General features: G+C 42.9%; 5 protein-coding genes across 5 annotated transcripts; 2 read left to right on the top strand and 3 right to left on the bottom strand.

The window, feature by feature from the left end:
• Positions 1–2374: 2374 nt before the first annotated feature.
• On the bottom strand, positions 2375–2753 carry LOC138209037 (histone H2B 1/2-like). The gene has a single exon (XM_069167374.1). The coding sequence runs from the start codon at positions 2747–2749 to the stop codon at positions 2375–2377; it is 375 nt and encodes a 124-aa protein (XP_069023475.1). The 5' UTR covers positions 2750–2753.
• Positions 2754–3947: 1194 nt separating this feature from the next.
• On the bottom strand, positions 3948–4351 carry LOC138209165 (histone H4). Its single transcript, XM_069167554.1, has one exon. It carries the CDS (start codon positions 4302–4304, stop codon positions 3993–3995), a length of 312 nt encoding a protein of 103 aa, XP_069023655.1. The 5' UTR covers positions 4305–4351; the 3' UTR covers positions 3948–3992.
• A 236-nt stretch (positions 4352–4587) lies between these two features.
• On the bottom strand, positions 4588–5342 carry LOC138208960 (histone H2B 1/2-like). The gene has a single exon (XM_069167222.1). It carries the CDS (start codon positions 5327–5329, stop codon positions 4955–4957), a length of 375 nt encoding a protein of 124 aa, XP_069023323.1. The 5' UTR covers positions 5330–5342; the 3' UTR covers positions 4588–4954.
• A 3085-nt stretch (positions 5343–8427) lies between these two features.
• Positions 8428–8824, top strand: LOC138209114 (histone H4). Its single transcript, XM_069167487.1, has one exon. The coding sequence runs from the start codon at positions 8468–8470 to the stop codon at positions 8777–8779; it is 312 nt and encodes a 103-aa protein (XP_069023588.1). The 5' UTR covers positions 8428–8467; the 3' UTR covers positions 8780–8824.
• A 1460-nt stretch (positions 8825–10284) lies between these two features.
• On the top strand, positions 10285–11038 carry LOC138208969 (histone H2B 1/2). Its single transcript, XM_069167241.1, has one exon. It carries the CDS (start codon positions 10295–10297, stop codon positions 10667–10669), a length of 375 nt encoding a protein of 124 aa, XP_069023342.1. The 5' UTR covers positions 10285–10294; the 3' UTR covers positions 10670–11038.
• Positions 11039–12961: the final 1923 nt, after the last annotated feature.

Raw genomic sequence — 12961 nt, 5'->3', positions numbered from 1 at the left:
AGCATTTAAAAATAATTTTTGACAAAGCTTTTATTGTGAAGCATTTGCAGGAACAGGTTGACAATAGCACTTTGGATGAGATCCTCTCTACTCCAACGTTATGACACCTCAGCCCAACAGAAAGAAGAATGAAGAGGAGGATGAGGAAGATGCAGAGTACACTGTTGTCACTTTTACCAGCGGCACCCCAGGGTGAGTCCATTTTCTTGGTACAAAATAAAAACATTTGTTTCCATTATTGCGAGTTTTTATGTCAAGATATTATTTCCTTTATAATTCTCTGAGCACGCTTGACCCATTACAGATTAGGACGTCAGTCTGTAGATGACCCGTCTGCACAGTACAGCACAGTCGGCAAAACCCACAGAGTACGAACACAACACAAATCTGTTCCCTCGCCTCAGCCTGCATGTTTGACGTTTCCATGAAGAAGTTACAATTTGTCAAACTGTTTTGGTAATCGACAAAACGGAAATTGAGTTTTATTAACTGTGTTTTATTTTGTTATCGGCCTTTTAAGCATGTTAGGTATTTAATACTGCTTTAGCCCTCTGGAAATAATTTGTTAAGATGCTGATTGCACTGATTTATTTGTAATACGATACTGAATAAAGGGATCAATTGAATATATATATTTTTCCTGGGCTATTCTGTTAATGCAACAGATTTAGAGGTTGAAATTTGAGTAAACTTTATGTGAAACCTATTTCTTTTGCACATTTGCGTTCTGAAGAGTCAGATGGAGTTTGGGTCTGGGTGCTCTCTGGCACTCTAATGGGACGTATTGTTTGTGTTGCACCCATGTAGTAATCTACTGTTTCAGCCAGCAGCCAGGATCTCCATCAAACCACTGAGCCTCAGAAAGCATTTTTTTTTTTTTTTTTTTAGGTCTGATTTGTTTCCTTTTTGTCTCTTCAGTTTGATCCATAACTACAGATGCTAAATACACATTTAAAAATAACCACAACACCTCACTTTACATTTGTATGTGGACTTTGTGTCAGTACAGTAACAATAGCTTGAATGAAAAGATGTTCCAGAGAAGAAAACAAAGTGTGGCCGGCTGCGACACGGTGACGCGGTTTCAAACCTCCGGCTCCTGATTGGTGAGCGGCTCCTCCTGGAGCTCAGCACCGCCTTGAGCTGCGGGTCCCGCCTGAATCTGCGCTGCTTATTGGAGCAAAGTCCTTTCAAAATGTCCGCTAAAGCAGAGAGCCAGAGGGCGGGCCGTCCTCTGCCGTCCTCTGCTGGACGCCTGGTTGGTCTGCCCGGAACCGTCCTGCGCTCCGCGGACATGTAACGGAGGATTTCGGCTGTTGGTGCCACATTTTCATTGAATCTCGACTCCAGAAATATCTTATCAATGAGTGTCGGCCTTAATGACAACAGTCACATGGGGATGTGTTTCAGTTTGAAAAGCACAACACACCTTCTTCAGCATCTTTAACATTAGAGGTGAAACGCGGCTGGTCAGTGGAAGGAGACATCCAGGTGGAGGGAGTCTCGTTCATCACTGCTGCTAATAGTTTGTTGAGGCTTACAGTGTCCACAGTCCAATAAACAGCTGTAAAGCTAAAGGCAGCAACCATTATAAAATATTCCTCAGTATTTAATTACCTTCAAAGTCCTGATGCTGAGCAGCTGTTTTATCAATTTTAATATTAATGTATCTCCATTCAATGAGCAACACACATTATCTACTAAATGCACCTGTGAGCAGCCAATGAAGTTCACTGACCAGTCTCATTTGTTCCAACAGATTATTTCAAAATGTCTCGCCTGGTTTATGATATTTTATCATAACATTCATTGATTTCATTTAAGTCATAACAGCAAGTCTCAGTAACTGGTCACAAACGGTTTTAGTTTTTATTTAGGCTTGTATACCTCTTTCATTTGTATTCTTCCACTTAATGACCAATCTTTTTTTATCATTAATACGCTTGACAACAGAAAGAAATTCAAGTCATGTCAGGATGACAGTTTAAAGCATGTAAGGAAGTGAAGTACGTGACAGGCTCCTATTTCACACCATTAGTTTTAAAGAACTAGATGAGATGACTTTTTTTTTTTTTTTTTTATCACAACCAGCTAAATACACAACCTACATGTGTTTATGGATAATAAAGATGTAATTTTAAATTATGGAACTCTTGTATAATATAAAAATTTCAGAAATAATCTACAAAGTGAGCAGTTACTGATCACTCAGGACAAAGTCAGGCTTGAGAGGCTCCTTGGACATGAACTAGATTAATCAGAAGTACAGTGAGTCACCATCATCTCACACAAACAGCTGTGGATAGTTTGTTCTCAGATGAAGTGTGTGGCTCTTAAAAGAGCCTTTGGGTTGATGCTCCAGGTGGAGATCTTTCTACTTGGAGCTGGTGTACTTGGTGACGGCCTTGGTGCCCTCGGACACAGCGTGCTTGGCCAGCTCACCGGGCAGCAGGAGGCGCACGGCGGTCTGGATCTCCCTGGAAGTGATGGTGGAGCGCTTGTTGTAGTGAGTCAGACGAGAGGCCTCACCGGCGATGCGCTCGAAGATGTCGTTCACGAAGGAGTTCATGATGCCCATGGCCTTGGAGGAGATGCCGGTGTCCGGGTGGACCTGCTTCAGCACCTTGTACACGTAGATGGCGTAGCTCTCCTTCCTGGTCTTTCTCCTTTTCTTGCCGGTCTTTCCGGCGGTCTTGGTCACGGCTTTCTTGGAGCCCTTCTTGGGTGCAGACTTGGCGGGTTCAGGCATCTTGTTTTTTCGGTACTAACAGCAACGAAACGGATGAAGGTCACCGAGAGACTCACTGCTCTTAACAAGGCTTCATGCAAATATAACTGTAGAGCCCCCTGCCTGTGATTGGTTGAGCTGCTCATGTGACTCAGTGTGTGTTCATGGTGCTGTGTACTGACTCTGCAGCGACGTTTGCAGTTCATGAAGTCAAATAGAGAAGATCTAAGATTTGCTTGTTTTCAGTGTTTATAAAGAAACTTGCAACAAACATAATTTTATAACATACATCATATTTTCCATTTCATTTAAATCAAAAGAGAAATATTTGGAACTTTGACAGAAAACTTGGAAACTAAAACAGAAAATACTGCAGAACAGCAACGAGTCAGAGCAGATCGTTAGAGGGAGAAATAAAAGACGGTTCTGTAAAACATTGGTTCTCCTGTGAAAAGTAAGTTCACAGTTATGTGATGAAAAAGACTTAATGTGGCAAATAAAATCAGGTTGTAACAGAGAGAGGCAGGACTAGAAGAACACATGGAGATGACGTGTGAGGGTTAATTAATATGAATACTAGTAATCAGGTTGTTTAATAGAATAAAAGCCTGTTTTCTGTCCCAGATATATATATATATATATATATATATATATATATATTTATATATATATATGTTGGTGAATGGAAACCTGGAAAACCTCCTCGGCTGAATGAAGACATCTGAACGACCAGTGTTTGTTTAATCAATGATTTTCAGCTCCTTGTTGTTCCTGACTTTACATCCATATTCTTCACACGTGGCACTAAATGAACATCAATAATCACCAAATTAATTGAACTTTTAATTTCCACTGATAAAACTTTCATGATCATTTATTTTGCGGTTTGTGGAGACTGAGAAGCAGAGTAGACTCGTTATTTCATTTTGATTTGAACGAGAGCAGCTGCAGAGATCAGTGTTATATTTTAATGTTCAGGCAAATCTGTCTGATATATATATATATATATATATATATATATATATAAAAAATATATTTAAACTATAAAATATATACATATATATATATTATAGTTTAAATATAGTTTCACCGACATTTACTAAGAACTAAGACAAGACATTTATTAAACCAGTGTTTAGGAAGTGAGTCATAAACTATGAACTTATTCAGTTTGTCGTTATTATATTTTTGTACGGAAACCAGCTCCTCACGGAGTAGATGAGTGGCCCTGAAAAGGGCCTTTGTTTTGGGTCTTGAAGGCTGTTTAACCCCCGAAGCCGTACAGGGTGCGTCCCTGCCTCTTCAGAGCATAAACCACATCCATGGCGGTCACCGTCTTCCTCTTGGCGTGCTCGGTGTAGGTGACGGCGTCCCGGATCACGTTCTCCAGGAACACCTTCAGCACACCGCGGGTCTCCTCGTAGATCAGACCGGAGATACGCTTCACTCCGCCGCGGCGAGCCAGACGGCGGATGGCGGGCTTGGTGATTCCCTGGATGTTATCACGGAGAACTTTCCGGTGCCGCTTGGCGCCTCCTTTGCCGAGTCCTTTTCCTCCTTTTCCTCTGCCGCTCATCTTCACTGCGTAAGAGTTTACAACAGACGATACCAGAGACAGAAGCGCCGCACATTTAGCTCTTGTCTGAGGACGTGGTAGGAGACAGAGGCGGGCCTCTTCTTCTTCGCTGCTTCTTCATGGAGGTCGATGAAGAACTTCGGTACGTCACCGCCACCAGCTGGTCGAAAGCAGTAATGCAGGCAAAGCAGGACTCAGTGAAGAGCTTTAGTTGAAGCTTCTGTAAAGTGTCTGAGGAATATCTGAAAGTGTGGAGATAATGAAAGCAGCTTCATGTCCGAGATTATATAATCAATTATATTTATTCAGTTCTTTCGATGTAATCTTCACCAGAGAAAGTAGGTAGTGTTACATTGATTATAGTAGATAGTTGGTTTATAATATCACTTGTGGATGGTTTGTTTTCTGTATATACACCACAGAAGTAGACATAATGTTATAATCAGTATGGACCTCTCATGCAAATGATGACTGACATTTGCAAATGTGGCCCAAAGTACATTTATCATGATATACAAACATTCTTATATATAAAATTACAAAGTAGTTAAAAAGGTTACATCACGACAGAGCTGTGGATAGTTTGTTCTCAGATGAAGTGGGTGGCTCTTAAAAGAGCCTTTGGGTTGATACTCCAGGTGGAGATGTGTTTACTTGGAGCTGGTGTACTTGGTGACGGCCTTGGTGCCCTCGGACACGGCGTGCTTGGCCAGCTCACCGGGCAGAAGGAGGCGCACGGCGGTCTGGATCTCCCTGGAAGTGATGGTGGAGCGCTTGTTGTAGTGAGTCAGACGAGAGGCCTCACCGGCGATGCGCTCGAAGATGTCGTTCACGAAGGAGTTCATGATGCCCATGGCCTTGGAGGAGATGCCGGTGTCCGGGTGGACCTGCTTCATCACCTTGTACACGTAGATGGCGTAGCTCTCCTTCCTGGTCTTTCGCCTCTTCTTGCCGGTCTTGGCAGCGGTCTTGGTCACGGCTTTCTTGGAGCCCTTCTTGGGCGCGGCCTTGGCGGGTTCAGGCATCTTGTTTAGCACGTTACTGTGTGAGAAGTAAACTACCGAGAAGTAGCGAGTCACTCCTCTTATATTGACTCTATGCAAATAACAGTGCAGAATCCCTCACCGGTGATTGGTTGAGTTGCTCACATGACTGGAGGGGGCGGAATGCGCAAGTTCACATGGAAACCTGCCTTTGTTAAAGTTGAAGGGCAGTCAGGTCAGAACAGTTTGTTCTGAAGAACAATAAGAAGGAAAAAGAAAAATGAATGTGAGCAGAACCAGCAGGATGAAAACAAACTGGACGTTTCCATCAGATTTAATTTAAATGTCTCTAATCTGGTTCTCAGCAGAATCACAACACGGTTCAACTCAACATCTGGCTGCATTCAGTTCACAGGATGTTTCAGTTTTCTGACCACCTTTTATTAGAAAATGTGTTTTCCTGTTTGTGTTTGCTTAATTCAGCAGAAACACTTTCTATGATGCGACAATATTACATTTGCAACCACCTCGTCTACCTGCTGCAAGTCCCCGACAATCTCCTTTTTTTCCAAAACTGAACCGTCCATGAACACCCTCCGTCTTGCCCCTAAAAGACAAGAAAATAAAAACTAAACATTTAAAGAAGAGGATAGAAATATGTCCTCGTCCTCTTCCACAAACTATAGAAACATCCACGTGTCCGCAGCTCCCAGAGGACAGTTCAGACAAATCTGAGGGAAAACTCTCTCACAGCGTGTCTGTCAGGTTGTGCAATATGTCCTAAAGTGATGTTCCTCTTTAGTGCAACACGATGACAGTCGAGAGTGACATGTAATAAATGAAATCCCAGACAATGCAGAACAAACAGCAGGAAGACCCGGGGCGAAGTCCGCTCAGCCTCCTGCATGGAGAGGCCTTGTTCAAATTCACTTTTTGTTTGTGTCATCCCCCTCCTGTGATGTGATTGTTATCAGGTGCTGTTGAATAACCTGAATAACAATAACCTGAATAACAATAACCTGAATAACAATAACCTGAATAACAATAACCTGAATAACCTGAATAACAATAACCTGAATAACAATAACCTGAATAACAATAACCTGAATAACAATAACCTGATGTAATATGAAAGTACATGCATTGTAGTAGTAGAACTAGAAAGGTTGTGGACTTCAACATACTGTTTTCTCCAAACATGAACCTAAACTTTCCCAGTCAATGTACTAATATCACGGTTAATCGATCAAAGCCGCTGTCCAAATTAATTTTACTTTGAGAAATCACAGCTCTCAAACAAAACAGACACTTCCCACTGGAATATTTTGTTTTCCATTAAAGAATGAGATTTTGCTTCGACTTATGTTATGATGATCTCCTGTCGTAGAGGCAGAATGGGTATAATGGTTGATTTTACACATTTTATACAGTATTTTTTTTTTTTTTAAAGCTTAAAATAAAATCAGACATAATGGATCCAGCTGTATATGTGTGACTGTGTTGTGGTTGGAAATGTTCTCCTTCACGCTAAGAAGCCAAACCTGTTGAGGGAACAGATTGCTGACTGTCCTCTTGTGTCTGATTATACAAGGGAGCAACAGCTGAACAACAGAAACACTATTATTATTATTATTATTCAGACAGGTTTTATTCTGCAGACAGCTCGTCCTGCGGAGGAAAAGGAAGATGACTCCTCTCCTGTGTTTCATTCGGTACTCTGGTGGAATCAGCGACTGCAGGGCGCCTTAACCTCATTAACAGCTGTGGTTGTAGGTCAATCATGAATTAGGAAAATGAGACTGCAAAATCAGATGTCACTCTTAAAATGTCATCGAAAGAGGAGACAATAACACTTTTGTTCCCTTTGTTGGCTGTTTGATATGACATGCGTACAGCCACAACTAGCGAGCTTCATTGATATTAAAACCCTGTAGGATTGTTACACTGCTCTCGCTGACCATCACCTGAAAAGTGCAGCTTATAAAGTTTATATTCATACTTTATAATTCCCTTCTCACACCAACACAAGTGGTCGAGGGCGTCAAACATGCAGCATATCCACACTAAAAGGGACTGGAAGGGATACGTAAGGTAATAGTTGTGTTAGTGACTCATTTTCTGTGGAAAAGTAAATATCAGACTGCATCAGTCAAATTACAAACACCAATTTCCCTCCGACATCTATAAATCTCATCATATTCTACTTTATCGATCTGAGTGAAATAATTCAATACTAATTGAACACCCGACAGTTTCCACTGAAACTGACTTTACTGTAAAGAAGTTCAACACAAAGGACTGAATGAAAAATCAGATGTGAATTCAGCGGATTAATTGGAAACAGTTTTTCTGCACAGGATCAAATACTGTTTTCACTGGAAGAGGATTTGAACCAGTTACGCTGACGACGCTGAAGCTGCTGACACTGAAGTGGCAGCTGACAGTTTATTTCTCCTTCTGTCTGTGGACTGTTGTTATCGTTGTCCTCGACAGTGTGAAAATATACATCTTGTTATAGCAGTCTGCTACGTTAGCTTAGATTCTGCTCCATCTGTCTCTCTGAAAATGAAAATGAAGTCATCAATCTGAGCCAGCAGAGTCTGAACTGAGGATGAAGAAATCTGATCCTCCGATTCAAACCACCTACGAATGTGATTTTGATCCGTCCTCCTCAGAAAAGGTATAAACTGTCTGTTACCTTGTCTGTGCTTCACTGTGTAGCACAGACATGAATTGTCAGCAGACATGAATACATGTGGCAGCACATTATTGATTGTTGTTGTCTGACTTGTAAACAAAGGTCCTCCCAGTCGGCTCCACAGAGCTCAGCAGCATCATCACAGGTTCAGCACCCTGGACAGAGACAGCAGCTCTGTTGGTGTCCGGTCAGACAGAACAAGAGGACATGAAGCTGCTTTCATTATCTCCACACTTTCAGATATTCCTCAGACACTTTACAGAAGCTTCAACTAAAGCTCTTCACTGAGTCCTGCTTTGCCTGCATTACTGCTTTCGACCAGCTGGTGGCGGTGACGTACCGAAGTTCTTCATCGACCTCCATGAAGAAGCAGAGAAGAAGAAGAGGCCCGCCTCTGTCTCCTACCACGTCCTCAGACAAGAGCTAAATGTGCGGCGCTTCTGTCTCTGGTATCGTCTGTTGTAAACTCTTACGCAGTGAAGATGAGCGGCAGAGGAAAAGGAGGAAAAGGACTCGGCAAAGGAGGCGCCAAGCGGCACCGGAAAGTTCTCCGTGATAACATCCAGGGAATCACCAAGCCCGCCATCCGCCGTCTGGCTCGCCGCGGCGGAGTGAAGCGTATCTCCGGTCTGATCTACGAGGAGACCCGCGGTGTGCTGAAGGTGTTCCTGGAGAACGTGATCCGGGACGCCGTCACCTACACCGAGCACGCCAAGAGGAAGACGGTGACCGCCATGGATGTGGTTTATGCTCTGAAGAGGCAGGGACGCACCCTGTACGGCTTCGGGGGTTAAACAGCCTTCAAGACCCAAAACAAAGGCCCTTTTCAGGGCCACTCATCTACTCCGTGAGGAGCTGGTTTCCGTTCAGACTTGAATCCGTGTTTTATCTGTGAATGACCAAATGTGCATTTTTATTTTCCTCTAATCATTTACAGTTCGGTGTAATAAACCTACCAAACAATAAAAAGATGTTTGCCAGAAATAAGTGTTCATCTCTAATTAGGTTACATTTCAACACATTTTACTGGAACAGATTTATCTGGTGTAGTTTAGAGATGATTCTTCTCTTCAGGGTTGAGAGACTTTCCTCTGATCTGGTGCAGGATGGACAATAAAAGAAGGAACTTTGAAGTGCTTCATTAAACAAACCTCTCATTTACAGTATAATTACATTTTTTAACACAAATAATATTCAAAATCTGTTCTCTCTCCTTCATAATTAAAACATTACTCTATAATTAAATTTATTACATTTTGATCATTATTTTTTATACTTTCTCATCTCATCCCTTTCCAAAGTTAGTGACTGAAGACACTAAGTGTATAAGCATTAGGAGATAATAAATAATAATTGTGTGTATCTATAATACATTAAATATAATAGGGACGCTTAACAGCACTTTTCTGTCCAGTTTAGCCACACAACATGTACTTTATAGTCATTATTCAGGATTTTACAGGAACAAAAAGAAGGTTTGACTGCTTTGTTTTCTACATTAGACTTCCAGATGTGACACTACTGGCAGGATCAGTCTTAATTTATGGGGCCTGAAAGAATAAACTTTTGCAGTAATTTGTAGAACAAGGAAAACACCATTGTTTTATGTAACATCTGTACAGTGATGTGCTGAACACTGAAGTCCATTTATTCCAGTCCTGTTTGTCTCCGACTGAATCACATCACTAACAGCAGAGTTGAGTCTCGTTAGTGAACTTTGATAAATGCTCTTTGTAGTATCTGAATGTTTGATGGGGAGCAAAGGAGAGTTTTTATGTTGATTTTAAGGAATCCAGAAGCACAACAACATGTTCTTCTCTAATGTGTATAAAACTGTATTACATCGATCAGACTGATGTTTGACTGAGCAGTTTTTAATTCATATGATCAGTGAGATCTTATTAGTTTCTGTAGAAAGTAGATGGAAACAAACATCCTGTGAACTTAATGCAGCCAGAAGATGAGTTGAAACTGTGTTGTGATTCTGCTGAAAACCAGATTAGAGCCAGTTTAGAGAAATCTGAAGAAATCTTCCAGTTTATTTTCATCCTGTTGGTTCTTCTCACTTTATTTTTTAATAAACTTTTAATCTTTATTTGTCTGCTGAGAACAAACTGGATCACCATCCGCGCCAATTTTAACAGGCAGGTTTCAGCGGCAACAAGCACGAGCCTCCCCCTTCAACACAGTGAGCAGCTCAACCAATCACAGGAGGGGGAGTTCACAGCCTCATTTGCATGGAGCCTCTATTAATACCAGGTTTCGCCAGACAGTAGTTCATTCGTTGCTGTTAGTACCGAGAAAACAAGATGCCTGAACCCGCCAAGTCTGCACCCAAGAAGGGCTCCAAGAAAGCCGTGACCAAGACCGCCGGAAAGACCGGCAAGAAGAGGCGAAAGACCAGGAAGGAGAGCTACGCCATCTACGTGTACAAGGTGATGAAGCAGGTCCACCCGGACACCGGCATCTCCTCCAAGGCCATGGGCATCATGAACTCCTTCGTGAACGACATCTTCGAGCGCATCGCCGGTGAGGCCTCTCGTCTGGCTCACTACAACAAGCGCTCCACCATCACTTCCAGGGAGATCCAGACCGCCGTGCGCCTCCTGCTGCCCGGTGAGCTGGCCAAGCACGCCGTGTCCGAGGGCACCAAGGCCGTCACCAAGTACACCAGCTCCAAGTAAAAAGATCTCTTGACTCCATTAACAACCCAAAGGCTCTTTTAAGAGCCACCCACGTCATCTGAGAGAACAAACTATCCGAAACTGTTTGAAATGTAAATTATATAATCTGTTGAAATCCAGTAGTTTATAAATAGTGGAAAAATTAATTTCTCACTAATTATTTCAGAGGTTGTTATTATTCACAAATAAATAACTACCCACATAAGTGATGCTTAGACCAACTATCACTACAGTTAACTCACCACTAGTCTGCAGGGATGCTGTTGACATGTCATTCAATTATTTCTGGTCAAATATCCCTGTGATTATTTCTTTTGTTAAATAGGAATTCCATCTAAAAATGAATGAATAAATAAACTAATGCTGAAAGATGCTGTACATGTTATTTTAAGGCTGTTTTGAATGTGAGTTGTGTGTCATGATTTACATGTTTTGTAAAAACAGGGCAGATCTGTTCTCCACTGTCATGTGATCAGGTAGGTAGTTACTTTATTAATCCCCAAGGGGGATTGTTTTTTTTTTGCTACAGCAGCATTTATAGATACAGGAAAGCAATAAAATAACAGTAAAACATATTAAATATAAAAATGCACAGTATATAAAATAAAATAAAATAAAATAGAATAATTCAATTCAAACTAACTGAACAATAGTGCAGTTTTTTTTTTTTTTTTTAATATATTTAAACAAACAAGAAAAACAGACAACAGTGTTATTGTTGCGTGATGGATTTGACCAGAGGTGAGTTATTGTATTATTGCAGTGAGCAGGAATGATCTTCTGTATCTGTCCTTGTGACAGCAGCTGAAGGAGTCTTTGGAGAACGTCCTCCTCTGTCCCTGCAGCAGGTGGTGGAGAGGGTGGACAGGATTATCCAATATGGATAATAGTTTGTTCAGCATCCTCCTCTTCAACACCTTTTCCAGGCTGTTCAGTTTGCAGCCGATGATGGAGCCGGCCTTCTTCACCAGTTTGTTAAGTCTGTTGGTGTCTCCGGCTCCAATGCTGCCCCCCCCTCCCTTTTCTCTCCCTCCCAGCAGACTACTAGAAGTACAGTTCACTGGCCACAACAGACTGGTGGGACATCTCCAACATCTCGCTGCACACATTGAAGGATCGAAGTTTCCTCAAGAAAAAGAGTCGACTCATCACCTTCTTGTAGACAGCGTTGATGTTGGTCTTCCAGTTCAGTCTGTTTCATGGAGACACCAGGTACTTGTACTCCTCAACCAAGTCCACCTCCTCTCCCAGAACTCTCAGCGGTTGTGGAGCCGTTGTCTTCCTCCTGAAGTCGACCACCATCTCTCTGGTCTTGGTCACGTTCAGAAGGAGGTGATTTCTTCCCGCCCACTCCACAAAGTCCTCCACTACTGCCGTGTACTCGTCCTCCCGTCCATCTCTTATACACCGTCCACTGCAGAGTCATCAGAGAACTTCTGCAGATGGCAGGACTCTGAGTTGTTCTGGAAGTCAGTTGTGTATAAGGTGAACAGGAAGGGAGACAGAACAGTTCCCTGAGGAGCTCCAGTACCACTGACAGCACACTGCCCAGACGGACAAACTGTGGTCTGCCTGTCAGGTAGTCATTGATCCAGGAGACGGTGGACGTGTCCACCCCCACCACCCGCAGCTTCTCACTCAGCAGCAGTGGTTGGATGGTGTTAAATGCAGTCACCGGTTCCGTCCAGGTGAGACTGAGCTCGTTGCAGCAGGTAGATGATGGCATCGTCCACTTCCACATGAGGCTGGTACGCAAATTGCAGAGGGTCCAGAGAAGATTTCACCAGCGGCCTGAGGTGGGCCAATTTAGGGCGGCATGGTGGTGCAGTGGTTAGCACTGTCACCTCACAGCAAAAAAGGTTCCGGGTTCGAATCCGGTCCTGGGCCTTTCTGTGCGGAGTTTGCATGTTCTCCCTGTGCTTGCGTGGGTTCTCTCCGGGTTCTCCGGCTTCCTCCCATCATCCAAAAACATGCACCTCAGGTCAGGTTACCTGGCGCCGCGCTAGTGGCAGCCTGCTGCAGCAGCTCCCCCCTGAGAGCCCCCCTGCTGTAGCGAATAAATTTCCCCTCAGGGATTAATAAAGTGTATAAAATCAAATAAAATCAAAAAAAAGACCAGCCTCTCCAGCACCTTCATCACATGAGATGTGAGGGCAACCGGTTGGTAGTCGTTGAGGCCGGATGGAGTCGTCTTCTTGGGGACAGGAACCAGGCAGGACGTCTTCCACAGCACCGGGACTTCCTCCTGCTTCAGGCTCAGGTTGAAGAGGTGTTGTAGGACCTCAGCCAGCT

Source organism: Embiotoca jacksoni, unplaced genomic scaffold, assembly GCF_022577435.1.
Source record: "Embiotoca jacksoni isolate LCO1_2020_lvr unplaced genomic scaffold, fEmbJac1.0.p SCAF_4, whole genome shotgun sequence".
NCBI classification, from domain to species: Eukaryota; Metazoa; Chordata; class Actinopteri; family Embiotocidae; genus Embiotoca; species Embiotoca jacksoni.
The sequence above is the reverse complement of the archived record's forward strand: the minus strand, read 5'-3'. Positions and strand labels throughout refer to the sequence as shown.